The sequence below is a fragment of the Phyllopteryx taeniolatus genome, chromosome 21 (assembly GCF_024500385.1).
Source record: "Phyllopteryx taeniolatus isolate TA_2022b chromosome 21, UOR_Ptae_1.2, whole genome shotgun sequence".
Taxonomy (NCBI): Eukaryota; Metazoa; Chordata; class Actinopteri; order Syngnathiformes; family Syngnathidae; genus Phyllopteryx; species Phyllopteryx taeniolatus.
The window spans coordinates 3,457,593-3,481,966 of record NC_084522.1 but is presented as its reverse complement, the minus strand read 5'-3'; the positions used below and the strand labels follow the sequence as shown (position 1 = coordinate 3,481,966).

The following is a 24,374-nucleotide window of genomic DNA, read 5'->3' as shown; positions in this document are numbered from 1 at the left end:
TCCTCCTTTGCCGCACACACATACACACGCACACACTTCGCTCACCCCTCCTCCACTCTGCATAGTTACCTTGCAACATACAGACCATAATATTAAACTCACCCCCTCCCTCGCAGTCTCTTCCCCATTCCTCCGTGCACCCCCCCACCCTCCTGGTTACCGTGGTGACGCTCCCCCTCCCACCACTGCTGACATCCCATAATAGCCATGAGCGTAGTCACTAACGTCCCACAATAAGCATAACTCCCCCAAAAAATGCGCGATAGGAAGAGGGCGGGAGGAAACGCCGTCACATGGCAACTGTGCGCGCCACATGACTGCTGACTTGCGCGTGCACGCTGACTTGGGTCCGTGTGCACGCGCACTTGCGTACTGTACTGTAACTTGACTGGAAGCACATGATAGGCTGACCCCTACAACCTGGATTTGAAGGGTGACCCAAGTGACCTCCCACCCCTTTTTTTAGCTGAATTGGATTGACTTTTTCACAATGTTTGTAAACAATAGTTGCCAAGAGTACTTCTGGGTGCCAGAAAATTATTGACTAACCACTAAGTTGAATTGAAACTCATGACAAAAACTTGTTGGGGTCACGCTGCCAGATAAACCCAAACATATTTTTTGGATCACCATTAAAAAAATATATATATATATAAACCTCAATGAATCCAGCGGAACTTGTGGGTGAGGAGGCTAAATCGATTGATGGTGTAAATTGTTGTACAGAGAAGTTGGCAAGACGTTCAAAAGGACAGACTGGGAACCAAAACTCCATCATGGGGTTTGTGGGAGACATTTTCCCACAAGTAGAAAATGTCTGCTTTGAATTAGAAAAACATAAAGGCCACTTTTAGTCGGCTTTATTCGTCCGAGGAACCGAAAAGCTAATTAGTTCGCAAGTTCCTCGATTATCATGTCAACTATGTCTGAATTTCCACCACGTCTATTTTTGAATCACCTTGCCACCCAACTATGACGCCTTCCTTTTACGTAGCGCTAGTGGTTAGCATGTCTGCCTTGTAGTTCTGAGGTTCAGGGTTTGAATCTTGGCTCCGGGCTTCGCTTGTGGAGTTTGCATCATCCGTCCATCTACTGTATATACTGTTTACTGTTTCTTCACACGCATGACTCCGTATCACGCGTGCGGTAGACGCCTAGCTGAGGCCAACCTAAGGAGCAGGGGGGCAATCTTGTGATGCTGTCAGCGTGAAGTGTCACGTGCGCACTCCCTACTGGCAGTCAATGGTGGGAAAAGTGTCTGGCTCCTATACGCTTACCCACCCCCCACCCCACCATTGACTGTGCAAGAACATTCAGCTGCCGAGCAAGCGGCGGAAAGCAGACATGTTGGCGTGTTGCGGCCAAAAAAGACACGCGTGTGCTCATCGGCTAACGAGGACTCGTGGCCCTGCTAACGAGGACGCGTGGCCCTGCTGTGCGCCTCTGGTCATCCGCCATCTTGTAATCCCTACAGGTAATTACTGGACTCTATATAATTTTCACTACAGTGAACTCTCTAAAGCTATTACAACATGCACAAACATATTGAAAGGTACTTTTTAAAAGTATTCCTTTATCCTTGTTCTCACTCTCTCGCAGGCACGAGATGGGAGACTATCGTTTAACATCACTTTCAGGAAATGAAAAATATCGGTCGCACAGTTCTCTAAATAAGAGGCGAAGCGTGCGTGCTTCAAGCTGTTTATTTGTGACTCACAGGTAAGGGTTTACTGTAAAATGTGGTTGTTTTGAAGTTTTAACTTTTGTTGAAGTTTATTTTGAAGTTTACTGTAATATTTAAACTTTACTTTAAAATCAACGTCCCATCTTAATGCTAACATGCAATATGAAACACCATCGACGGGCTAATGGAAATTAGCACATATGTTACAGTAATTGTAAACCTTCAAACAACTGCTACTTTGACAAAGACGCAGCGGCAACACATACAGACGGAGCGTCATGACAACGGTCTTTCCGGTGTCTTCTGACCAAACGTCTGTGCGACATCGTGGCTTTGTGACGTCGTTGGCGACCAAACGTTGCGTCGAAGAAGACGAGCGCAGATGCTTCATCATTCATCATCATCACGCAGTCGGAACATCTTCAGCTGAATCCTGGCGGACTTTCCTTTGTCCCGTCAGGCCCAACTTGTCGTCTTTCTTCTCGCTCCTTTCTCGGGTTGGCACGGCTGCCCCTCCCCCAGCTATCTCCTTCCTGTGGACACAGTGTTCATGTGTACTTTTTTAGGGGGGGGGGGTAACATCACATAATCTCCAATCAGAAGGATAGTAGGGGCAGTTGTCATAGAAACCCTTTGCATGTCTTGAGAAGACCACCACCCCCACACACATACATACACATGCGCGGAGCACCTTGTGCAAAAGTGTGTGTTGCATAATGATAACATTTCTGAGGCCTACTAGAAAAGAATTTTGGGGTCAGAAGGGGGGTTACAGACCATAATAGCACTCCTCTGCCGCTGGTCACCATGGAGATGGGGAGGTACAGACAGACAGGGTCAGATTACAATGTAAATCAAAGTGCATCCCATAATACTCCTGCGATGACTGGGGGGGGGGGGGGGGGGGGGGGGGTCTGGTAGGAACCAAAAATCAGGTGTGAAAGGTAAGGTCAAGTGGTGGTCTGGTTTACGATCAACATACGGTAATTTGGAATTTTACTATATTATGTATAATTAATTTAAGTCTAATTAATTAACCTGTTTTTACATATTTTAAAATGGATACAAATTTGTTAAATGTATATGTAAATATGTTCATTTGACTAATAATTTCATATTACTTACAAAAAAAAAAAATCAATTCACAAATTATTTCATGAGATAAATAATAAATGCATGTAATGAACAATGCACTTCGATTAACCTATTTTAGGGAAAAAAATGTAAAATGAATGCAACAAATATTCAGGTGATTAAAGAGCGTTAGCATGTTAGCTTCATTAGCTGGGATGGGCTCAGGTCACCTGTGACTACAGATGCGACAATTAATCCACAAATCGCCAACTATTTTGATAATCGATGAATCGTGAAGAAAGACTTGGATTTGTTTTTTGTACTTGCTACTTTGTCTTTTCCCAGCAGTCTTTGCAGCTCCACAGTGGGCTCAGCTCGCTACATTCACATCTCCTCGCAGCACATTTGATTGTTCATATTTCTCTGATGCTCGCATTGTGTAGGTGGTGGTCGTGGTGTTGGGGGGGGGGGGGGGGTCGCGGGCACAAAAAAAGGCATCTGCCCCTCCCCCACCTTAGAATGCAGACATCCCATAATATGCACCCCCCCCCACTCGCCCCTCCCTTCACTGCTTGGCCTGCCACTCCATAATAATCACTAATTCCCCCCCCCCCCCCCCCCCCCCCCCCCCCGCCCGCCATCATCATTTCCTCTCTTTAAGGTTCCTCAAGTGCAACTGCGGAGCCACTTGAAAGGCTGAAAATACCAACAAGCCCTTTCTCTCTCTCCCTCCCTCTCTCTCTCTCGCTCTCTTGGCTTCGCCCACCAACGCAGTCATCGCACTATCAACACGACTCGCCGCCCAGACGCTTCTGCTTTCCCGCCGCCTTCACTGTGAGAGTCAAAGTGGTCCAGTTGGTCTAACGTGAAAGGAAAATCGATGAAAAAAAGGCGTGACGGTTCACGTCAACGATGAAGCCTATACATGGAAATTGTCAATAATAGTGAACGTGAAACTGTAAAATAGTCCATGTCTATCTATTACTGAAATAGTTCACATTAAAGCAATATTGAAACCAAGATGTCAGCACGAAATAGTCGTAAATTTTGAAAAAAAAGTTGCCACTGTTCACATGTAGAAAACTATGCTTTTATGTTAAAACGTCAGTAGTGAACATGAAACAGCGAAATAGTTTGCATTAAAGCAGTACTGAAAACAAAACAAAAAAAATCCTATAATTGCCGAAGACGTTCTGGCTGTTGACATGTAGAAGACAACAGTTTTATGTCAGTAGTGAATGTGAAACTGTGAAACCGTCCACTTTTATTCTGAAATAGTCCCCAATAAAGCAATATTAAAAGTTCTCAACACGAAAGAATAATCCTAACATTGACAAAAGGTTCATCTGTTCAAATGGAGGAGACTGCGCTTCTACATATAAATGTCAGTAGTGAACATCAAATAGCAAAATAGCCCATACGTAATTCTGAAAGAGTTTGCATTAAAGCAATCGTAAAAAAATGGCAAAAGTGACAGAAAAAGTCAAAGGCTGTTGACATGTACTCAACGGTTTTAAATAAAAATGTCAGCACTGACCAGGGAACAGTGAAATAGTCCACACGGAATTCTGAAGTAGTTTGACAGTGATAAATCATAAAATTTACAACAATTTGGCTGTTGAAATAGTTACATTAAAGCAATAATGTGTCAATGTGAAGGATAAATTGTAAAATTGACAACAAAGTTGGGACTGTTCACATGTAGACTATGCTTTAACATCAAAATGTCAGTAGTGAACATGGAAAAGTGAAATAGTCCAAAATAGTTCACATTAAAACTTCGTCAACATAAAACCAAAACAAACAACCAAAAAAATAATGACCATAAAATTGTAAGTATTTAAGTGGAGATGATGACGCTTACACAAACAAAAAAAAAACATTGGCGAATGTAAAACAGCTAAATAGTTAGTGTGTTTCTGATATAGTTTGCATTAAAGCAAAAGTGAAAAATCGGAAAATAGACAAACCAATTGCAGCTACTGATGTGTAGAAGACGACAACACGTTTCCATGAAAGTGTCCGTAGTGAGCCTGAAAGTCCTAAATAGTCCATGTATGTGTATTTTAGTATAGTTCACATTAAAGCAATAGCGAAACCATATGAGTCGGGGTATGGGAAAGAAAAATTGTAAAATCATCCAGCAAGCTGCGACTGCTGGCGTGTACAAGACGATGTTTTTACATGACAAGGAGATGCGCATGTACATGCACGGCGCCATTTCATACCTCCTCTTCACTTCCTCATGCACATTCGCGCGCTCACACACACGCGCACACCATCGACCAATCTCCTGCTCGACACGCAAATGCTTGAACCCCACCGACCCTTGTGACCCCCCCCAACTACAGAACACATGCAGACATAAAAACACAACCCCCCCCCCCCCCGCCCCCCCATCCCTCCACCTTTACACCCGCACGCACACTCAGTTCCCCTCCCCCCTCCCATTCCATAGCAGGGCACGTCGTGACAAAACAAAGAACAACCCATAATAGTCAGAGTCACACAGTATGCATGGCAACCACTTATGTCACACATGACCGTGTGTGCGTTCGTGCACGTGTATGTGAACACACACATGCATATACAGTGCGCAAATTACAAGCTAACAGACACAATGCAACCATGAGTACACATCCAGACACACACAACTACACAATCACAAGGCGCATACACACGCACACAACCGATGGAACACAATGTACAGTAGAAACACAACTAAAAGAACACACATGTACAACAAACACAGTTGAGAGATTACAGAATTACAGATGGACATAAACACAACATCATACACATACACAGACACAAACACACAAATGTATGCATTGACTTCATTCAACTTCTTGTCACACACTAACACACTCACGGGTTTTGTCGACACACAGGTGCCATTTTGTACGACACTGTCGCGCACACGGTGTACAACAACACAAATGACAGGCCAACAGGCACAATGCAGTCACGATTACACATCCAGAGACACACAACAATACAACCGCAAGGCGCACACACACACTACCGAGGGAGCACAATGTAGAAATATGCACTAAACCACACTCACACACGCACAACCAGAGCCACAATGTAAAATCACATACACACAACTACACAACCACAAGGCATACACACACTACTGAAGGAACACAACATAACATGACTAAAACTGAAAAACTGAAAAAAGGACTAAAACTACACACACAAGACGTACACACACTACACAGGGAACACAATCTAAAAACCACACACGGACATACACTAATGAAGGAACAAAAGATAAAACATGAGTTAACTACGCACGCGCACACCACCACTAGCACACACGCAGATGATTGTGTGTGTGGTTTTGTCGACACACAGGTGCCATTTTGTGCGACATTGCCGCACACGTGTCCAACTACACAAATTACACACAATTATTTACATTCAGCATGTGTGTGCGCGTGCGTTTATGCCCTTAAAGACAAGTTTAAAAAAAAAATCAGCGAGGTCAGGTTTCTGTCCCATGATGCAACACTCAACTGCCCCCCAACCCCCCCCACACACACCGCCCCCACCCACCCGCCTCCTTTAAACTGGTCACCCATGGCAACGTGATTATAATGAGGTCAGGCGGACATCCCATAATGTTCACCAGCGAGGAGGCGCCAAAGTGGAAAAGTGTCACAGGCTGAATCAGCAGCCAGACAAGATGGCCGCCACATAAAGCCAAGTTGACTCATCTGGTGACACACAAACACTCTCACATAAACGCACCCACACGCACAACAAAGGTTACTTTCCAATCGTCGACCAATCACACGAGCTGAAATCGAAACTTTCCTCTGTCTTATACGTTGGATATAAAAAGTCTACACACCAGATTTTTGTGATTACACCAAAATGAGACCAAGATCAATCAATTAAAAAAAAAAAAAGAAAAAAGAATTGCAACATTAATGCACAACTAAAAAAAATTCAAACTTTTCACGATGGGACGTAAGTTTAACTAAGAAAATGAAGTTGCACAAGTGTGCACACCCCCTTACAAGTTCAAACTAAAAGTGAGTTAGCACACGACTGCCACCATTTAAAGTGCCACTGATTAACCCCAAATAAAGTTCAGATGTTTGAGTAGGCTTTTCTTGACATTTATTTCTTGCTTTACAGTGGAGGCCTGGAGGTTTTGTGTTAGCACTATGACAAGATTTCCCCAAAATGAGAATCTGTCAAAATGCCACGTTTGGTTGGAATGGCCACTTCAACCTGACTACAAAGCAGCAAGAATTTTGAAAATCAGATGACGAGTTCCGGAGAACGTTTTTTGTCTGATATCGACTATTGAAAATCTGGTCAAAAATGCTTTCATATTAGAGTAAAACTGTTCAACTTGATTATTTCTCAACGTATCTCCTCGACCATTTGGTTTCGTCTGCTACTCGGGGAAGCCCTTCTCCGATTGGCTGACAAGTTTCAGTTAAAAATATCCACAAATAAGCTAATAAGAGCCGAAAACTATAATGGGTTATGTACTTTAGTCAATTCTTTTTTTGTGAATTTACTTAAAAGGAGTTTTGTCTATATTTTAAGAAAATTCCACACAGATGTCAGCCACTTGTCACGTTGCAATTGGAACCATTCCTAATCCTTTTGAACATTCAAAATCTACCTTAATCAGGTCAGACATCATCTTTCAACCAATACTGTAGTTGTACACACCAGTATGTGCTTAAAAGTCGAAATTAATGGTTTTTTTTTTTGGGGGGGGGGGGGGGAGGGGAAGTGATGCATGATGGGAAGCAGGAAGCGGCGTGGACAATGGCCTGGTATCCATTTTAGACTGCCAATCAAAATGAAGCCGGCTCATTTGCATACTGTACGCGCTCAAACACGGGGAAGCCCCGCCCCCTAGAGTCCACTGTATGGTACTGCATTAATCACTTCCTCTTTTCACCCTCAAATATTTCTCATTATACTAACTGCAATCCTAATGAAGATGGTAGGTTGTATAAAAACAGAATACAAGGATTTGCAAATCCTTTTCAACCTATATTCAATTGAATACACTACAAAGTATTTAACGCTTGAACTGGTAAACTTCGTTTTGTTGTTGTTGCAAATAGTCACTTATTTTGAATTTGATGCCTGCAACATGGAAAAAAAGCTGGGACGGGCATGTTCACCACTGTGCTACATCATTTTTCCTATAAACAACACTCAATAAGCGTTTGGGAACTGAGGAGACTAATTGTTGAAGTTTTGTAGGTGGAATTGTTTCGCATTCTTGCTTGATGTGCGACTTCATTTGCTCAACAGTCCGGTGTCTCAGTTGTCGTATTTTGCACTTCATAATGCGCCTGCACACATTTTCAATGGGAGACAGGTCTAGCATTCGCACACTTTTTCTACCAAGGCACGCTGTTGTGACATGTGCAGAATGTGGCTTGGCATTGTCTTGCCGAATAACCAGGGACACCCCTGAAAAACACATTGCTTGGATGGCAGCATATGTTTCTCCAAAACCTGTATGTACCTTTCAGCATTAATGGTGCCTTCACAGATGTGCAAGTTACCCACTAACACGCCCCCTTACCATCACAGATGCTGGCTTTTGAACTTTGCGCTGATAACAATCCGGATGGCTATTTTCCTCTTTAGCCTGGAGGACACGGCATCCATGAACTTCCAAAAACAATCTGTGATGTGGACTCGTCAGACCACAACACACTTTTCCACTTTGCGTCAGTCCATCTCAGATGATCTCAGGCAGAGAGAAGCCGGTGGCGTTTATGGGTGTTGTTGATATATGGCTTTCGCTTTGCATGGTAGAGTTTTAACTTGCAGTTGTAGCTGTAGCGACCAACTGCGTTAACTGAAAATGGTCACTTACTGAAGTCTTCCTGAGCCCACGTGGCAATATCCTATACACAATGATACTGGTTTTTAATGCAGTGCTGCCTGAGGAATTGAAGGTCACGGGCATTCAATGTTGGTTTTCAGCCTTGCCGCTTATGTGCAGAGATAAAACTTAACAAAAAGTGAAAACAAATGTGTCGATCGCCTTTGTAAGAAGAAATGTGAAAGAGTAAGAGTCAAGTGTTTTTTTTCTAATTTATTTTCCAGGAGCTGAAACACTGTTGAAGAAGCTTGTTTGCGTCCAAGTTGGCACATAACGGTCACAGTCAAAAGAGAATAATCAACACAAGAGATATATTCTGAATTACAAGAACACTTCTAACCGGCTTAAAAAAACAAAAACAAAAACAATTCCAATCTGAGAAACTGATCAAATTTCTGTCATTGTATGACAAAAAAAAAATACATATCTGTATGTATTGTACGTTAATACAATTTATTTACTACAGCACCCATGATTCAAAAGGTCTACTGGCTCAAGTTTAGCTCCTCCTCACTAGGTATTTAAATGGTATTGCACTAGGGATGAGAACAGTGAACCCCCGATAAATTGCACTTTGTCTTTTGCGCCCCCTGCCCCCCCCCCACCCACCTATATCACACATTTTTAAGCAATTGCCTAAATGGCCAAGGATTGACTTTTTGGGACTGTCAAGCTAATTTTAGGCTAAATATTTCAGGTGTGCGATGACCTGTAACTGTGTGGTCTTGTCAAGTTTTCAATGAGGAACGCTCCTCCTGTCTAATCCTGCCACCAAAGCGCTCAAACTCAAGAAAAACAAAAAGGGACATGATGATGTCAGGGGTTCTCAACTTTTTGGGGTCCTCATAATCCTAATACGAACTCAACACAAGTTGCACAACTACCATGTGTACCCCTAAATGCCATGGGAATAGAAAAAATGCCTATAATCGATAAAAGGTTATTGTATTACACAAAACAAGTAACATTACAATAACAAATTCAGATTTTGTTTTTAAAGAAAAAGTTGTAATATTATAAGACAAAAAAGCCTTAAGAAAATAACATCTGTGTACAAGAAGAAGAAAAAAAAGACTGATTTTGTCAGTGTTAAAAGTCCTAATCTTACAGAAATATAGTTGTATTTTTATAGATACAATCGTAATGCTATGTTATGCATTTAAGTCAAAGTTTAACGAGGGAAGAAAGTGAATTTCAAAAATACAACTTTATTCTCGTAATGCTAGGCCTTTTTTCTTGGTAGGGACGATACAATATACTATTGTTTATTGTTGAAAAAAATACAACTTTACTGCTGTAAAAGTACATCTTTTGTTCTTAAAAAATAAAATAAAATAAATAAATTCATTTGGGGAAGTCAGATTTCTATGTCACAATTAAGGCTGAGCTTTTAATTGGCCCAAAGCTCAAGTAGTGAAGCATCATTGGTTTACACTTTTTTTAAGGCTATGACATATATTATATATATTTGCATTCAAACTAAACCCAATATACATAGATTATCGCTAATTATTTTGCTGTCCCCCAAGATACGGCACATGGACCTCCAGGTGTCCGGAGACCCCAGTTTGAGAACCACTGCACGACACAAAAGTCGTCCACACACACAATGTTCATGTAGACACGGCAAAAGAAAATTCATCTTTTTGTGGATAGCATGCTGATTTTGCGACGTGATCCCCAACTACTGCGCTGTGAACAACTAACCAGATTTTCGCTTAATTGCTCCCAAATATTTATTTGTTTCAAATAATGTATGTTTGGTCCTTTATGTAAGCCAGTGACATATAGTGACAGGCAAAACAATGCTTGGTGGTGTGCCGTGATTTTTTGTTTTGTTTTTAATGTGCCTTGGCTCAATAAAGGTTGGGAAACACAGATTTAAAACATAATGATAGGTTATTCAGTAAAGTGCACTGAAAGTTTTCTCTTAAAAGCTTTGATCCAAATTTTGTTTGCGTTCACATCACAATCACGTTGGAACCACGGAAGATTCTGGAGTTGAAAAGGTGAACAAAAGCCAAAAGACGGCAAGATGAGTGACTTTGCAAAGTGTTAAGTGTGGTTTTAGTTTTTTGAGGCAAGTCTCCATGACCTCAAAGGTTTCCTTCAAATGTTTTCCCAGTTGGCAACAACAAAGCCGCCTCCTCGTGTGTCGCGTCCATTCAAAGAACCCCCCCCGAGAACCCGCCACCCCCACCCACGTTCACCTGGCCGCCTCCGCCCGGGCCGAGCGGCGTCTTAGAGCAGGACGCAGCGCCGCTTGGGTTTCACCTCGGGAGGCTCCAGGGCCGCCAGGATGGCCTCGTCGAACACGTTCTTCAGGCCTCTCTGAGCAAGAACACACGACGGCATTAAACGCAGTCTCAACAAAACTCTCATTTTTTGGGGGGCGGTGGTGGAAATGCACAAATGCACTCTGGGACGATTGATCATTGCCTCAAAATCTCAAACTATCAACACTATCTCCTTCATTTTCACCCATTTCCTCTCTTTGTGCTCATCTGCTTCTTCCTTGACAATCGTGCCATGTTTTTGTGGTTTAAATGCACTATGACCTTTACGGGTGAACTTAATTTGACCACGAGTACATTTGAAATGTCCAACTATTGAATGTTTCAGTACTTTTTGCTTGTGCAAGTTAATACTGGGGTGAAAAACAATTTCAAAGTTAGTTTGGTGTAACCCAACTATATCAAATCCCACAATGGGAAAAGCAAAACAAAAACTTGTTCTGTATAATGTGACTGACATTTCATCATCACCTTCCTAAATTAATGGCTTAAATTTGTTATTTAGAAAACACAAAAAAAAAGATAAAAAATAGAATACATTATTTTATAATTTCAATTCAGGTGAAGAATGATGTACTCACTTGAGAACGTAAGCAATTTTTGCATCAGGAGGAGATGCTTTCGAGAGAGAAAAAAGAAAAAAAAAAAAAGAAAAAGGTCCCAAAAATGACGGGCCGTTATTTCAGAAAGGTGACGATTTGCTTTTTCCATAAAATTTGACTAAGATGTGAACTGACGACCAACCTGCGTGAGCGCCGAACACTCGACGTATTTGACGGACTTGAGCTCCCGCGACAGTTTGTCGCCCATCTCGACGGTCAGCGCTCGCTGCTTGTTCTTGGCCAGCTTCTCCAGGGTGGTGCCGTCGTCCCTCAGGTCCACTTGAGTCCCCACCAGCAGGAACGGCGTCCGCGGGCAGTGGTGGGAGATCTCCGGCACCCACTGTGACGAGAAAGGCTCACTCTTGAATTTTGTATCGGGGAGACGTTCGCTAAAACTTGAAACGCGATCCGAACCTTCTCGCGGACGTTCTCAAAGGAAGAAGGCGACACCACGGAGAAGCAGACGAGGAAGACGTCGGTTTGAGGGTAGCTGAGCGGTCGCAGCCTGTCGTAGTCCTCCTGGCCTGCGGGGGGAGACGCGGCCGTCAACAAAGCGCGGCGCGACCGCCGTTCAAAAATGCCGTTGTCCTACCCGCAGTGTCGAAGAGTCCCAAAGTGTACGGCTCGCCGCCGATCATCACCGTCACGGCGTAGTTGTCGAACACCTGCGCACAGGGGAGAATGACGTCATGTGTTAGGCGACTACAGGGTCAACGTTGAATGTGGAGGTCGCAGCGTTGCTTGGGGCTACCGACAAACAAAGGAGAGTCACTTAGCAGTTTGAAAAAGTCCAAAAAAAATTCAGGGGAAAAAAAAATAACAAATTCTAAAACAGGGAGTCTTTTTCACAAAAAACAAAAAATACCCACCTGGTGTATTTTTTGAGAGAAAAAAAATCTAAGTGGGGAAAAAAGTTTTATTTTTCAGGATAAAACGTGTATCTTTGAAAAAAAAAGTTGGATTTTTCAATTCATTTTTAAAAATACTTTTAAAGACAAAAAATTTTTTAAATAGTCTTTTTTGATTAAAATATTTGAAAGGTGAACATTTTGATGAATTTATATTTTTGAGGGAAAAAAAAGTCATACTTTTCCACCACAAATGCCCAATTGTCTTTCCCACTACAAATGTGTCGGACAACTTTGTGGAGTTTCGTTTCGGGCCGAGCGCATGCGATTTCTCGCACCTGTGCTAATGATCACACTGGCAAGACCTCTGCCTTCAACTTGAGCCAGGAAAAACCCTGCGACCAAAAAAAAAAAAAAAGAAAGACAGCGTTGTGTCCGACCGTGGGGACGTATTCCGACGGGAACTTGTTGGTGGTGTAGGAGATGAGGAGGCACGTCTTCCCCACGGCGCCGTCGCCCACCACCACACATTTGATGGTCTGCATCTGAGTGGGAGAAAAGATCAATCATAACTCAAATGAATGGTAGTGAATAGCAACTACAGAAATACATTGGTGTCGAAATTGCATGCGAATGCTTTCAGAGTTGCTGTGGATTGAATTGAAGTATTGAAATGCGGAAGACGAGACTTGAAGTTGAGACGGTTTGAACGATACGGGCGAACCGCGCAATATTAAAAACTAAACAAATGACGATGACCAAGTGAGCACAAGGAGTGAGAGTCCACTTTCACATTTGCCAATAAAGTGTTAACAGCAATGGAACGCAGCTTGTCATTGGCTGCCTTTGTTTGGCCATAATTAGCTCATTATTATGATCTTCGTGACGAGCTCAGCATTTGTGTCAGCAGCAGCAGTTGTTGCTCCAACGTTTGACATACACGAGCACACATTGTTTGGGGGGAAATAAATAAATAAATAATTAAAAAAAAAAGATAATCATTAAATATATATATATATATATATATATATGAGGAAAAGAAAAATCATACTTCTCGACTACAAAGACATATACGTATAGCGTTATGTAACAAAATCCAATGTCATTTATAGGTAACAAAGTAATTACACTTAAAAGATAATGTTAGGCTCGCTAGGTGAGTCACATCCGCCTAGTCCACACCCACAACAACAATTTAAAAAAACAAACAAAAAAGTGTTTCCAAACCTTAAAGAGAAAATACTTTTAAACACAATATTGACACTTTAGTGTTTTGTGACTTTTGTTTTCTTTGAACGAGCGACGCGTCAACATGTAAACACGTTTTGACAAGCTAACAGAGGTGACAAGTTGCCTTTAGCTGTTCAACTAGTAACAGTTTGGTTCGCGATTCTACTCGGCCACACTTACTTTCTGAGTAGCTTAATGAGTAGATTGTGTCCTTAAAAACGACAATTTACATCGACGACTTCGACTCCTCTCAGCCGCTGGAACACTGAAAACAGTCGTGCTGCGTTCGAGTGCTTTCCGTAAACAGCTTCCGACCCAGCGCGGAAATCAGGAAATGTGACATGTGTTGCGTTTACGTAGCGCCGGACTTGTTTGTACTTCATCAAATAAGTGAACTGGACCCTGTTTTTAAAACGCTATCCCTTTGATTGACAAGTCGATTCATTTAATTAAAATGATTTAAATTTTCACAGAAACCAATGCAAACAATTGTCGTTTCATTTATTTATACCGGTGTTGTAATTTAATAGCTTAAAAAGCGTGAGTAAAATGTAGACAATTACACACTGAAACACACATAGTATTTCGTTAGCAGCACTTATTGCTTTTCCGTGGACAAAATCCCTTAATTAGTCGATTGTGTCCTAAAAACGAGGGCTGCTGGTCAGCAAATCGGTGAAACTACGAAAATTCCTACAGTCCCTCCGGACACGGAAAGTATCCTGCTGCGTTCGAGTGCTTTCCGGAGACAGCTTCCGAGCCCACGCGGAGTCAGGAAGTCAGGAAAAGTGCAGACTTAAAAAAATAAAAAATAAAATAATAATAATAATTATCATTTAAGTTTATTTAAATGATATGTGCCTTGATTGACAAGCTGATTCATTTCTGCGAAAGGTTTTCACTTTTGCCGTTTCATTTATTTGTACAGTCAGGTGGCAAAATGTAAACAATTGCAAACTATATCAGTATGACTAGCACATTCCTTATATACCTTTATTACTAGTAAGTGGTTCAAAGGTGATCACCGGCAAGCGATATCGTCCGCGATCACTAGAGGGAGACAAATATCGGACTGCTCATTTTGTGCATTCTCTTCAGTTAATAATAATAATAATTGTCCATATCTCGGGATTTTGAGTTTATGCTGTCATTTATATAATAGAAAATAAAAATAGAATCATTTTCTAGAGGTGGCCTACGATGGGAAAACTGTTCTATTCCGTTTAGTTGAATCTTGTGGAAAACGTTTTTACTGTCATTTATCAAAATGACTGTAAAAAATACTTTTAACTTTCTGTACGTTGGTACATTGCAGTCTTTCACATAGGAAGTTGCATCAATACTTCTACTTGTACCTGAGTCCTTTTTTCTTTTTACAAGTAGTGCTGATGTCCTCCTTTTTTTTTTTGTCACTTTGACGCTCAATTTGATTCACTTGGGGTCTCACCCCACAGATTCCCCACGCCGACCCCCTGACCTCGCCTCCTCCCTGCCGTGTGCGCGTCTCAATCGCGCGCTGAGCCACGGCCAATCCGGCCGGGGAGGACGTTGCACTGCTCCTCTCGCAGGAATAATCCCATTAGATGTGCGAGACCGACACACGCGCGCGCGCACTCACACATACCTCCACGCAGCCTGTCACTGTGGATCACTGTCAGCCTCCAGTAGACGAAAACTTCCTCATCGGCCTGTTTTTAGAGCAAGCAGGTTACTGCAGCAGCAGCGCGCCCGAGCGTGTGTGCGCGCACGTGTGTGAACACACAACGTCACACACCAACGCGAAGTTTCGAATACGCACGCTTTGCGATGTTTCACTTAACAATAGCTTACGCTGGCGTGCATGCCTTGGCCACCTGGGGGCACTATAATGCAGACATACGGATATATATGGAGACGGTCACAATTGCTCAGTAAGCCGCAGTAATATTAGTTGTTCTTCGCACAGGATAAAGAATACATGCCTGTGAGTATTGTGCTATTATCGGTCTACATGTGTTGCGCCACCATTTGTGTTCAAATATCTGTGGTTTAAAGGGTTGTAACGTCGCAACACCGATGCTGCTCGTTAGCCTACCAGTGGTGTTTGGAATGGTTTGTTAGCATTTAGCGAACACGGATTTACCATAGGCAAAGCTATGTTGTTGTTTTAAATACGCATCATGGAATTCTCAGCTTTTTAAAGCTTTTGAAAAGGGATGACGCACACACACACACACACACACACACACACACACACACTGAATGCATTTAGTTAGCGGTCGCATTAGCAGCATCACCTCGATTCGTGCTTGTATTGTTTCCCATGGAAGGAGTTCATCATATCTGCTGGAGGATGGATTATTACGTAACACAAATGGAGAGGACCCCACTGCGGAGTACACCCCAAAGGGGCCCCCTCCTCCCCTCCTCCCCTGGTCTATTTTTACTTCCTCTGCATCTCAGCTGTATCTCGCCATCATCACACTCTCCATCCAATCCTCCTCCTTCCTCTTCCGAATCAGCCCTCCCATCATCACAGGGCCCCCCCTTATCCTACTCCTCCCCACCCCCTCGCTTTCCTCTCTGGGTGCTTGTGGTGCTCCAGAAGCATCTCAGCCTCTCGCCAAGTCACGCACGACGCACACGGCAGGTAACGACGGCGTCGACATCTTTATTTGTGCACTGCGTGTGTGTCTGTGAATGTGTGTGTGATTAATGTGCAGCCTGTGTGTGTGTGTGTGTGCGTGAGGTGGATGTGCATCGTGGGTGTATGTGTGTGTGTGTTTAATATGCATCGTGTGTGCGTGCGTGTGTGAGGTGGATGTGCATTGTTGTGTGTGTGTGTAGGTGTGTGTCTGTGTCAAATTAATGTGCACAATGTGTGTGTGTTATAATGCATCTTGGCTACGGTAATACATTGTGTATGCAGTATTGTGTTACATGTGTGTGTGTGTGTCATGGATGTGCATTTTGTCTGTGTTGACACCATGTGTGAGGGACTTTGGGCAAAATGTTTGGGCTTATGTTTCTCCGTTGCCGACCGTGTGTTTATGCATGTACGTGTGTTTATTTTCTTTCACACACATTCGTAGATTGAATAGAAAATGTTGCCTTTGCGTTCGCGTACGAGTGTGTGTGTCAGAGGTACTGTAGTGTGTATTTGTGTCCGAGCCCCAGCGCATTCACGTTAGATGGCACTCAGGTGTGCGTGTGTGAGTTGCATGTCTTCTGTATCCAGACTAGCCTATTTAATTATTTATCACTCCATTTTCTCCTCCATCTCTCTATCGACTATGTTTGTCTTGATGCGCCTTCCTTATTGTGCGCGTGCCCGGTTGTACAAATTAAAACGACACCCTCTCTCCATTCGCTTGACGTGTGTGTCACGCATGCTCAATGAAGGAAAAATACATTCTAAAAAAAAATCTCATTGGTTCGGTCCAGTGTTGATTTACCCAGGATGCATTGCAGCACCGTATCCGCTGTCTCCGCTGTGCTTTCTCTGGCGAGCACTGCAGTCTGTGGAAGGAAGGTGTGGCGTGATGCGTTCAGGGCCCTCCCTCCATCCCTCCACGCGGGCTTACGTAACACACGGCAACGCGCGCAACAACAGGAGAGACGAGCGACGGGAAGGGAAGAGATGTTTGAGCGGATTAAAGCCGACAAATAGGGAGTGGCCTCAGGGGACACTTCACAAACTCGAGGCCCCCGGGCCACATATTACCACACACTTCTTAAAGTATTCATACGCATAAAACAAAAGAGAGACCTGCACCAAAGTGTTCGATCAAACCATATCCTTTCGTCTAGTGACAACATGATAGCTTAATGCTAACGTATTTGCGCCGCAACAGTTAATCGATTATCAAATTAATCGACCAATAGAGCCATCGCCTAACCTTAAAATCGTCCAAATCCTCAGAATTTTCAGTCTCTCAACATGAAATATTCTTCGATTTATTATCTTTGTGTTGGTTATCTTTGTGTTGAATCCAAATGAGACGTTTGCAAACATCTGCTTTTGACCAACATTTTTGCCGATTTTCTGACATGTTACAGAGCAAACCAGCAACTGAATCATCATTAATTTATGGACAAAAGTAATAATCAGTTTAATCCATTAGGCAAATATTGGTTATTCGCAGCTGCAGTATGACTAACCTGTAATTAAAATAGTTGATCCTGAAGCAGCCTCAGAAGTGGATATCAAACAGGTAGCCCTTCCTTGGCATGAATTAGTACCAGAGAGAACCAGTACCAGAAACAATACCAAATAAACAACAATAATCTGTTAATAAACAGTAACTGGAAAAAAAAAAAGTGCAATTAATTTTTATCCACTTATTCAAAGGAATAATCAATTTGAAAAATATTTCAAATACAGCAGCAGGCCTGTAACACATAATGTGAAATTCCATAGATGGGCTAATGGAAAGCGTTAGCGTCAATGTTATGGTAATTCTAAACCTTCAAACAGCTTTCACTGTAACACACGTGGAGTTAAAGTTTGGACTTTCTTTTTCTAAATGAATCTCCTTATCTCACTTCAACATAGTTCCTTGGCACCAAGATGCCACAAAATGGTGCCAAAATAATACTTTTGTTGCTTTGACCAAAAACAGCTATTTGATTTTTGCGAAGGCCAAACCACAAATATGAGATGGTTCACTGTATGGAATATATTTTACATTTATATTCTAACCTTTTTTTTTTGACCACTTCTACCTGATCCTTTTCCTTTTGAAATTGTTTTTAAACAAATTTAATGTTGCCATTTGCACACAATAAGACGACGTGGACGTGGCGTTCTTCTTCTTCATGCTCAGAAGGAGCAAAACGCTGCAGTGCTGCAGGGCGGGGCCTCAAGTAAAACAGCTCCCGGGAAGATAAAAGCACATAAAAAAAGACGCACACACGCACACAGCACCCCCCTGGAGATTGTGTGTGGGGGGTCCATGGCGGATGAGCCGAGTGTGACGCTCACACTCTCGCTCACGTCACCAACCGCCGAACGTCCATCTAGTGTCCCACTGCACATCACCAGAAGACACTTTAGCACCTCACGTTGCAGCGGCGCGTGCCTGGAATAATAATGAGGCGCAGGGGCGGGAAAAAACGCACGCACGCGCGCACACACACACAGTAGATCTATTTATTATGTCACTTATTCACTGTTCTGTACTCAGGTCAAGTAGTGCTTTGGTGCCATCTTATAGCGTTTTTGTGCCAAGGAACTACATTGAACTGAGTTGAGGTGCTTCATTTAGAACAAAGTAGTGTTTTGCGGTTATTTATGGCATTTTAAGGTAATCCGGTATTTATTTTTACAAGGCCCTGACATTGGCTTGCCATCAGTCCACTGTTTGTTTATATACAGGGGCGGAGCTAGATGGTGGCCAGGGGTGGCCATGCCCTCCCTCGACTGAAAGTCGGCCACTTCGCCGGTGCCCCCCAATTGTGTTTTTTAAGGGGGGGGGGGGAAATTCAGCACCCCCAAATTGAAAGATCCCCACAGGAAGTGATGTTTAGATGATGTCCACAAGTGTGTGTGTGAGTGCGTGTGTGTATGTTGTGACTGGTGTGTGTTGAGTCATGTAACACATGTCCAGCCACAAACAAACAAACAACCAAGCTGAAAGGAAGCGTGTCTCTTACCGTGTGTCTTCAGCAGGATGTCGATTGTCAGCATCGTCGCCAGGGAGATCCTGGACTCCCGAGGGAATCCCACCGTGGAGGTGGACCTCCGCACCGACAAAGGTGCGCCCGTCCACTGGAAAACTGGAATTAAACAAATAGTTAAACATTGCATATTTAAACACCAAAATGTTCAACCAAACCATATAATTTCTTGTAATGCAAATCTGCTAGCTTAATGCTAACATATAATGCGAAACACCGTAGACAGGCTAAAGGAACTTAACTGATGTTAATGTAATTCTAAACACTCCAAAAACTGCTACTTAAACACAAACGGAGCAGAAACACATACAAACGCAGCACTCACAAGCATACACAGAGGTGCTTTGAGATACAAAGTTAATTTGACCTTGCTCTTATTTAAAATCGTCTTTACCCATTGAAATGAATGGAAACGCAATTAATCCGTTCTGTACCTAAAGTAATGTCCTTCTTCTTGTCCTTATTTTACTGGCGGTTAAAAAAACAACTTAAACTGACATTGTCCTTCAACTGCCAGATTGATTCATAAAGTGACTGATCGAAGAAACATACTTATTCAGATTTTTGGGGTGGGGGGGGGGCGGGCTGCCATTTTGCCATGTTGTTGCAGGTGTGTTTCGAGCGGCGGTGCCCAGCGGCGCGTCGACGGGCATCTACGAGGCCTTGGAGCTGCGAGACGGCGACAAGAGCAGATACAAGGGAAAAGGTTAGTGCGTGCACTTCACTACGCTACCAACAGGGGGCAGCCTGGAGATATTCTTTGGTTTTTTTGTCTTCTTCAGGCGTCTTGAAGGCCGTCGGACACATCAACGACACGCTGGGTCCTGCGCTTATAGCCTCTGTGAGTATTGCAGAGAATGTTTACGGCGTTTGTTTGGAGTGTTTAAATTATGTGTGTGTGCGTGTGTGTGTGTGTGTGTGTGCGCAGGGCATCAGCGTGGTGGAACAAGAGCAGCTGGACAACTTGATGATCAAGATGGACGGCACAGAAAACAAATGTAAGTCGGAAAGAAAGAAGTCATGCGACGCAGGATGTCATCAAATGACTTGCTGCCGCGTGATTGGCTCGCAGCTCAGTTCGGGGCCAACGCCATCCTGGGCGTGTCATTGGCCGTCTGCAAGGCGGGCGCCGCCCACAAGGACGTCCCCCTCTACAGACACATCGCAGACCTGGCGGGAAACACGGAAATGGTCTTGCCGGTGCCCGTGAGTCTTCATCATCATCATCGTCAGCATCACCATCATCACCGTTTCACTTCCCTTTCCTCCTCTTCCTCACCTGCTTTGACCACGCCCCTCGCCGTGTGCAGGCGTTCAACGTGATCAACGGAGGCTCCCACGCCGGAAACAAACTGGCCATGCAGGAGTTCATGGTGCTTCCCGTGGGCGCAGAATCCTTCAAGTAAGACGGTTAGGTCTACAAACTTTCAAGATAGGGGTTCGGGTTTCCAAGGTGGGTTCCTCTCCAGCTGTTGTGTTGACGGTGATCCCGTGTTTTGTTCCCCCTCCTCCCCGAGGGAGGCGTTGAGGATAGGCGCCGAGCTGTACCACACGCTGAAGGGCGTCATCCAGCAGAAGTACGGGCAGGACGCCACCAACGTGGGCGACGAGGGAGGATTCGCACCCAACATCCTGGAGAACAGCGAGGGTGAGGAGGGACGACGTCGATGTCAACATCGATGCCGATAATGATGTCCTCGTCGAGAAAGACTACGTCCATGACGATTACGACAATATTTTCCGCCGTCTTTGTGGTCCCGCCAGCTCTGGACCTGCTCCAGACGGCCATCGAGAAGGCGGGCTTCACGGACAAGGTGGTGGTGGGCATGGATGTGGCCGCCTCCGAGTTCCACCGTGAGGGAAAGTACGACCTGGACTTCAAGTCCCCGCCGGACGCTGAGCGCCACATCGGCGCTGAAGAACTGGCCGACATCTACCAGGGCTTCGTCAACAACTACCCGGGTGGGTCGCCCTAACCCCGACGGATATTCCCAGGGACTCCGGGTAACCCCCCACCCCCACACACACATACACCCACCCCTCGTGTGACGCATATCCACCTTCTCTCCTACGCCAGTGGTGTCTATCGAGGACCCGTTCGACCAGGACGACTGGGAGGCCTGGTCCCGTCTGACGGCCCGGGTGGGCATCCAGGTGGTGGGCGACGACCTGACGGTGACCAATCCCAAGCGGATCGAGAAGGCGGCCGAGGAACGCGCCTGCAACTGCCTGCTGCTCAAAGTCAACCAGATCGGCTCCGTCACCGAGGCCATTCAAGCGTACGCAACCACGAAAACAACAAAAACAGCCACGGAAAAACTAAAAACTAAAGCAGGGATTGGGTTTCCAATTAGGGTCTAAATTAGGGTTAGGATTTAAAATTAGGGCTTTAATCTAAAATTTGAGTTGCAAACAGTTAGGGTTTCAAACCTGTCTTCAGGTTTAAAATTGTGGTTTCACTCCACGCTTAAGGTTTTATATTAGACTTTTAAAACAGAGTTAGGGTTTCTAATTAGGGCTTTAAAGTAAATTTAGCATTTCAAACCAGGGTTTGAGTTTCTAGTTTGGGTTTTAAATTAGGGTAAGGATTTAAAGTTCGGGTTTCAAACCAGAGTTCTTGTTCCAAGCAAGGGGTTGCTTTTTCAACATTGGGACTGCGAATTCAAAGACAAAGCTTCAAGACAAAGCTAAGGTTTTAAGGTTATTGTTAGGGTTCTAAATCAACGTTAGGGTTCAAATTAGGGTTCCAAGCCAGGGATTTCAAAGTAGGTTTAAAGTTGCGTCATTTCGCACCCGCTACAGGGCAAAACATGAACTACAACATCCTCTAAACAAACCCAAGCTGCTGTCTGCTACCTGACTGACAGTCACCATGACAACGAAACAACCAAGATGCTGTCACTCACTTCCTGTCCGTTTGGGCCCACTTCCGCTCACGCGAGTGTCGCCCCCCTGCAGGTGCAAACTGGCTCAGGCCAACGGCTGGGGCGTCATGGTCAGCCATCGCTCCGGGGAGACCGAGGACACGTTCATCGCAGACCTGGTGGTCGGACTGTGCACTGGACAGGTACACACACACACATGCACACACACACACACACACACACACACACACAAAGCTTCATCTTGATTTGTGTGTCGCAGATTAAGACCGGCGCCCCCTGCAGGTCCGAAAGGCTGGCCAAGTACAACCAGCTCATGAGGTCAGTGACCGCACCTGCAGACCCACAATCCTTTGCGGCAGGCAAGTGGAGGCAGGGTGAGGAAGAGGAGGTTGAGGAAGATGAGGATGGGTGCGGATGACGCCAAAACTGTAGAGAAAGTCTGAACAGTTTTTAAAAAGTCACCGCACTCCTGCCTTTGGCTAAATCCACATCACATGATTTACGGACGGCATGTTGTCCAGCAGAGTCTCCGATCCCAGGATTGCCTTGCGTCACTTTTGGGCCTTTTTATGGGGGGAGGGGGGCTCCCTTGTGACGACCTTCATAAATAGAAAACATACGTTGTCTTAATAATCGTTGGAGGTAGCAACCAAGTATTTATGGTATTATTTATATATCTTTAACTTTCATGCATACTCTTCATCACCAAGAAATAATACAGTATATGCATACGAGGTGCAGAGATTACTTTTGTCCCCTGGAGGTTGCCGTCAACACGTTCGTCACCGTAATAACTCAGAATGTAAATGTGTGTGCACCTTTAAAGCCGGGTTTGCTTTGTTGAGTGACGCGGAAGTTGACTTACGAGGACGTACGATTGGCCGGCTATTTCCTGGTTGTAACATCAGCTACTGCAGTGTACCAGCAGGTGTGCCAAGTGTGTTTTTGTTTACAGTATTTTCAAAGCGTTTGTTTAAATAAACCACTGAAAGAGCAGCAGCGGCTCTTTCTGACTTTCCTCTATCCAAACCACCTGCTATGGATTACAATTCATTCTATCTGTAGTAGGCTATATTCAATTAATGCTTCCAGGCCATCTCGCTAGGCTAGGAAAGTTCCTATAATCGGAAGAGGCCCTTAGTGTCATCAGTACTACAGCACTCCAAACTCCCAGAATGCAATTTCATCCTATCTCCTTGTCTGCAGGATCGAGGAGGAGCTGGGAGACCAGGCCCGCTTTGCTGGACACAACTTTAGGAACCCCAGCGTCCTGTGAAAATCACACGCACGCGCGCGCACGCACACGCTGAGCCATGTACGGAAGAAAACTCACACAATACCTTAAAAAAAAAAAGATAAAAAATATGCACTGGACTCTTATGATGTGGGTTGAGAGGTTGATGCTGCACACACACACCTGCAAGTGGAGTTTAAAAGCCAGACATGCACTGTTAATGTAGTGTTAAAAGAGTAGTTGAAAAAGAAATGTCAAAGACTTCTTCAAGACCGGGACAAACCAACATGCGCACCTCCTCATCTTCATCCTTGTTTCTCCTTCTTGGCCTCCTTTCTCCATCTTCACTTTCCCACCACCACGTGACTGTGACGTCGCCAATAGACGACTTTGCTATGCGCGCGAATGTCGGCGGACGGTCCGAGACTCACTGTAAGAGATCTCAAGGAACAATAAGAACCATGAGCAAATGTGTGAAATAAAAACAATTTACAGTCTGACATCTGATGATTGTAAATGTTTTGTCCTTACAGTATATGTTTAGCATGCTAGAAACGTAAGCACAAACCCACAAATGTATTTTTTTTTTTTAACGTTTGCATTGAGTGTTTACAGCTACCGATGCATGTAACATTGTAACTCTGCTGAGAAATATTGAAATATATATGGGAGTAAACATTTGACAGGTGCAAATGCAAAAACAGACATTTTCATTTTTGGGGAATTAAGTTAAAAAAAACCTTTTTTTAAATTTCTGGTTCCAGGTTAAACTGAATAATTGTTATTTAAAGTATTCTAAGTTTATATGAATTTTGCAATGAAGATGTTAATTTGGAAGCAAATTTAACGTGACTTTTAAATTGTCATAACGTCAAATAAACTTCCCCAACTGTCTTAGCAGAAAGTTATTAATTAGATGACCTCTCTTGATCACGCAAATTTCCAATATTCAATTGTACAGTAATGAAAGTTAAGTATGTGACG

At 43.8% G+C, this 24,374-nt stretch overlaps 2 protein-coding genes and 1 long non-coding RNA gene across 5 annotated transcripts; 2 read left to right on the top strand and 1 right to left on the bottom strand.

Annotated features, from left to right (window-relative positions):
• The first annotated feature begins 812 nt into the window (after positions 1-812).
• Positions 813-4,184, top strand: LOC133471520 (uncharacterized). Its single transcript, XR_009786230.1, has 3 exons — positions 813-1,474; positions 1,600-1,719; positions 3,420-4,184. It is a non-coding gene; the product is annotated as an uncharacterized LOC133471520 (long non-coding RNA).
• LOC133471519 (cell division control protein 42 homolog) lies at positions 1,702-13,953 on the bottom strand. Of its 2 annotated transcripts, XM_061761128.1 has the most exons (7): positions 13,794-13,953; positions 12,824-12,928; positions 12,128-12,200; positions 11,950-12,059; positions 11,678-11,875; positions 10,850-10,970; positions 1,702-2,217 (listed from the first exon to the last, which is right to left on the bottom strand). In XM_061761128.1, exons 2-6 carry the CDS (start codon positions 12,926-12,928, stop codon positions 10,881-10,883), a joined length of 576 nt encoding a protein of 191 aa, XP_061617112.1. In that variant the 5' UTR covers positions 13,794-13,953; the 3' UTR covers positions 1,702-2,217; positions 10,850-10,880. The 2 variants fall into 2 exon arrangements, with proteins under 2 accessions (XP_061617112.1, XP_061617111.1); XM_061761127.1 differs by lacking the exon at positions 1,702-2,217 and having other exon boundaries at positions 8,833-10,970.
• Positions 13,954-16,088: 2,135 nt separating this feature from the next.
• Positions 16,089-23,890, top strand: LOC133470671 (gamma-enolase). 2 transcript variants are annotated; one of them, XM_061759295.1, is made up of 13 exons: positions 16,089-16,242; positions 19,261-19,349; positions 19,882-19,977; positions 20,054-20,112; positions 20,200-20,269; positions 20,344-20,477; positions 20,582-20,673; positions 20,789-20,919; positions 21,036-21,233; positions 21,349-21,550; positions 22,230-22,338; positions 22,416-22,474; positions 23,363-23,890. In XM_061759295.1, the coding sequence occupies exons 2-13, from the start codon at positions 19,265-19,267 to the stop codon at positions 23,430-23,432; spliced, it is 1,305 nt and encodes a 434-aa protein (XP_061615279.1). In that variant the 5' UTR covers positions 16,089-16,242; positions 19,261-19,264; the 3' UTR covers positions 23,433-23,890. The 2 variants fall into 2 exon arrangements, with proteins under 2 accessions (XP_061615279.1, XP_061615280.1); XM_061759296.1 differs by having other exon boundaries at positions 16,097-16,242; positions 19,264-19,349.
• The last annotated feature ends 484 nt before the right edge of the window (positions 23,891-24,374 follow it).

Excerpts from the sequence above, each read along its gene's own strand:
- LOC133471519 (XM_061761128.1), bottom strand. The coding sequence starts at position 12,928 with ATGCAGACCATCAAATGTGTGGTGGTGGGCGACGGCGCCGTGGGGAAG. Across the intron at positions 12,060-12,127 it reads GGGACTCTTCGACACTGCGG|GCCAGGAGGACTACGACAGG; the intron begins GTAGGACAACGG and ends CTCCCCCCGCAG. Across the intron at positions 11,876-11,949 it reads TTGAGAACGTCCGCGAGAAG|TGGGTGCCGGAGATCTCCCA; the intron begins GTTCGGATCGCG and ends TTCTCGTCACAG.
- LOC133470671 (XM_061759295.1), top strand. The coding sequence starts at position 19,265 with ATGTCGATTGTCAGCATCGTCGCCAGGGAGATCCTGGACTCCCGAGGG. Across the intron at positions 20,113-20,199 it reads GTCCTGCGCTTATAGCCTCT|GGCATCAGCGTGGTGGAACA; the intron begins GTGAGTATTGCA and ends GTGTGTGCGCAG. Across the intron at positions 20,674-20,788 it reads GTGGGCGCAGAATCCTTCAA|GGAGGCGTTGAGGATAGGCG; the intron begins GTAAGACGGTTA and ends CTCCTCCCCGAG.